General features: G+C 54.6%; 4 protein-coding genes across 4 annotated transcripts in view; 1 reads left to right on the top strand and 3 right to left on the bottom strand.

Annotated features, from left to right (window-relative positions):
- The window catches only part of VDBG_08192 (conserved hypothetical protein), a gene marked incomplete at both ends in the record, with an annotated part of 1,467 nt that extends 1,262 nt beyond the window's left edge, over positions 1-205 (bottom strand). The window contains one exon of the mRNA XM_003001887.1: positions 145-205. Within this exon, the coding sequence (XP_003001933.1) occupies positions 145-205 (61 nt within the window). The remainder of the gene's footprint in view (positions 1-144) is intronic.
- Positions 206-565: 360 nt separating this feature from the next.
- VDBG_08191 (conserved hypothetical protein) lies at positions 566-796 on the top strand (the record flags this gene model as incomplete). The annotated part of the gene is made up of 1 exon (XM_003001886.1): positions 566-796. One exon carries the CDS (start codon positions 566-568, stop codon positions 794-796), a length of 231 nt encoding a protein of 76 aa, XP_003001932.1.
- A 445-nt stretch (positions 797-1,241) lies between these two features.
- Positions 1,242-2,548, bottom strand: VDBG_08190 (mating-type switching protein swi10; the record flags this gene model as incomplete). The annotated part of the gene is made up of 2 exons (XM_003001885.1): positions 1,242-2,103; positions 2,166-2,548. 2 exons carry the CDS (start codon positions 2,546-2,548, stop codon positions 1,242-1,244), a joined length of 1,245 nt encoding a protein of 414 aa, XP_003001931.1.
- Positions 2,549-2,886: 338 nt separating this feature from the next.
- Positions 2,887-3,093, bottom strand: part of VDBG_08189 (conserved hypothetical protein) — a gene marked incomplete at both ends in the record, with an annotated part of 1,420 nt that continues 1,213 nt past the window's right edge. Inside the window, one exon of the mRNA XM_003001884.1 lies at positions 2,887-2,937. Within this exon, the coding sequence (XP_003001930.1) occupies positions 2,887-2,937 (51 nt within the window). The remainder of the gene's footprint in view (positions 2,938-3,093) is intronic.

Genomic DNA, 3,093 nt, shown 5'->3' with positions numbered 1-3,093 from the left:
CCCGTGATGATCAAGTGGGATTGTACCGAAAACGAGAAGGGGGAAAAGGTTACCCAGAAGCTTTATAGAGTCAATAGAAGAATCGGAAGGAATATCTGCAGGACCCGTCTTCAAAGTTCATTGACCATGCTTCCCTTGCTTTACAAAAAGCACAGTAGAGGTGGATGTCAGTGTTGAGGGATAGGTCAACGGCGGTAATCAGCATTATACGAGCTGTGATTGGTCAATGGCCGTCGAAAAGGGAAACGGCCAACTTTGGGTCTTCTTGCCCCCGTAGTCAGTGTGACTGCAGCGATTTAGGGGTCTAACAAGGGGACTGACTCCATTCGGTTCGCCCCTCTTGCGAGCCTGAGGTCTGTACCTGTAGGCCTCCAACAAGGTCGCCACCCAGGCAGAGATCCACGACCTTCTACATATTACCATCCAGGCCATTTGCGTAATACAAAAGGTGTCGACCGAACCCGGGCCTTCAATTCTGTTCCAAGACAGCAAAGATAAAGTTGACACATCATCGAGAAAGGACCCTGAAGCAACATTCGTCATCCGCCCATATACGTCCTTCATCATGGGACTCCCGCTCGACAACACCCCGGCCAGAGACACTGAGTCAGGCACCACTGGTAACGGGCACGGAGCCACGACAACCGAATGGCACACAACTCCCATCGCTTCAGGAGCTGGAGTGAACACAGGCGCAGGAACGGCGCGTCCCAAGACGGACGCCGAAAAAGAGGCTGACCGACTTTATGAGGAGGCCATGGAAGAAGAGTACGCCAAGCGCGATGGCGGCGCCTAGGACATCCATCACTTGATCCCTCTCTCTCTCTCTCTCTCTCACACACACACACTCACACACACACACACACACAAACACATACATAGACAAAACTCATCTCTTCGCCAGCGCTGGATCCGGCTCATCGTATCTACAGGGGAAGCACAAAACCCATGCCACACTGTTTAATGCTACTTATTCTCCAATACCATAGACCACGTGAAACATTGCGAAGGAGCCCTCATTGGCAGCCTAGCAGTGCCACCCAGAACATCATGCCAAGCGTCTCCTGACGTCAATCCTCAGTAGTGCTGTTGAGACATTGTCACCCTATTCTACATCAGCGAAATCCTATCAGATCTGATTTCTATTACATTGTACTCGTTACGTTGCGTTCATGGGCATGTCGGACCATGGCCTGCAGGCCACGAGCCACTTGTTTATTTGTCCCTACTCACAAGTCGCGTCACCCGCCGTCACGTAACCTTGCCAGCGCCGCTGCTATGCCATCAGTGAGCTCATCTGGCGCACGGCTGCTGGCCGCAGACTCTGTTCTCTGGGAGGGCTCAATTCTCTGTGAAGCCTCTGCTCTCGCCGTGATTTTTGACTCCTCAATGGCAGCGGCGATCATTGCATCCTCATCGTCTTCGTCGGCTGCGACAGCAGGCCGCTGGGTCCCTGATTTCTTCCTTGCGGATGCTTCGCCACTAGGAACAGCCTCGGTGGGCGGGGTGTCTGCGGACGCGCCACCCATCGAAGACATCTCGCGCAGAGGGACACGCCCAAGGGGACGAGCCTGGTCGAGCCGCGATGGCGTCCCGTCCTCTGTGCTCTCGTCATGGACGAGCTTGCGCTTGGCAGCCTTCTTGGCCCTGAACGGCTCGTCAACCGCAGCGATCCACTTGTTCACCTTGATTGTTCCCCACCCAGCAATGACGCCAATCTGCTCGGCGTCGGCGTTGACAGCGTCTTTCAGACTGCCAAACGTACTCACGAGCGCAATGGCATCTGCCTTGTTCACGCTCCTGGGCACAGTCACAAAATCGACGAGCTTCTCCGCGTAGCTGGACGACTGCTGGCCGCGAATGGCGCTGAAGTTGGCGTGCTCGTATGACTTGTACAGCTCGAGATACCGGGCGGCCTCGGCGGCGGACCAGCACAATATGACAGTCACGTTGCTGACCAGCGAAGTCTTGGACAGTTCGCGCAGGGAGTCCTCATGGTTTGGGATGTCGACCATGGCAAGGATGATGCGCAGGTTGTATTTTCCTTGCAGGTTTCGTATCCGTTGATAAATGTATTCAGGGTGCAGGCGGTGGTATTTCAGGCTGCAGCACAGACTTGTCAGCAGCTGGGACAGCAGTAGTGGGAGGTTGGTCGGTGTCCGTACCTCAGGAAGAGCGCACAGGTGGTCAAGCCGAGCACAAAGTCGGCTGGAATATCGCTATATTCCCACGGGAGCGAACGTAGAGACGCGAGGACCGGGTTTCCCCTCTGGCGGGGCGACACCTGGATCGCAGAACCAGAAGACCGCTTTGGCAGCGCTTGTGGCGTCGGCTGCACCACTTTGCCGCCAGTGGCCGACGCACTCGCCGGTGGTGCTTTGTCGAGTCTCTGAGGTGTCGGTTGCTGGATCCTGGGCGCGCCTTGTTGTCGTGCTGCATGTGGTTTCGGTGGCGGCGGCGGCGCGTGCGGCCGTGAACTGCTCGAGTCGGACGCTGCGAGCGCCGCCAGGAAGTCGGCGTCCGCCCCAAAGTCGTCGTCCGCAGCCATTGCTTCGAGACGGAAACGCGGTCAACCCTCGGCTGTCGGCATGAAGCTATGCTTCAGAGGTCAGCCTTTGAATGGACTGACATGCAACCGACACGTTGGTGAATCGGGTGCTCGACAAAATGCGTCATAGCTTAATTGCGTCTCCAACCATGTAGATATGTCACGCTGACAATCGGCTGGTCCGTGCATTGGTGATTCAAGCCGCTATGTACCATCACACATGCCTTACCTAGGTACCTATGCAAACCATCGCGCCTACGATATTTGATTGTTAAGGATGAGCTCACAAGGCTGATCTTACTCCCCCAGTAAGGCATCAAGCCTAGGGTTGTGTACTATCACTCAATCACATCAATAAGGTATTTCGCCATCCACAAAAGGGCTATTCTCTGTTTAGACACCCAAGAGTTGAATAAAATTGTTATGGTATTAAAGTCGTGGTCTACCAACGTCATATATTACAGATTTAGCGTTTTCGCGTTTTAACTTTGATCGCCAAGCTTCGATTAAGGCAAAGACGAGGTATCGCTTCGGGACCAAGACTC

This window comes from Verticillium alfalfae, genomic scaffold (genome assembly GCF_000150825.1).
Source record: "Verticillium alfalfae VaMs.102 supercont1.11 genomic scaffold, whole genome shotgun sequence".
Classification (NCBI taxonomy): domain Eukaryota; kingdom Fungi; phylum Ascomycota; class Sordariomycetes; order Glomerellales; family Plectosphaerellaceae; genus Verticillium; species Verticillium alfalfae.
This window is presented reverse-complemented; position numbering and strand designations above follow the sequence as displayed.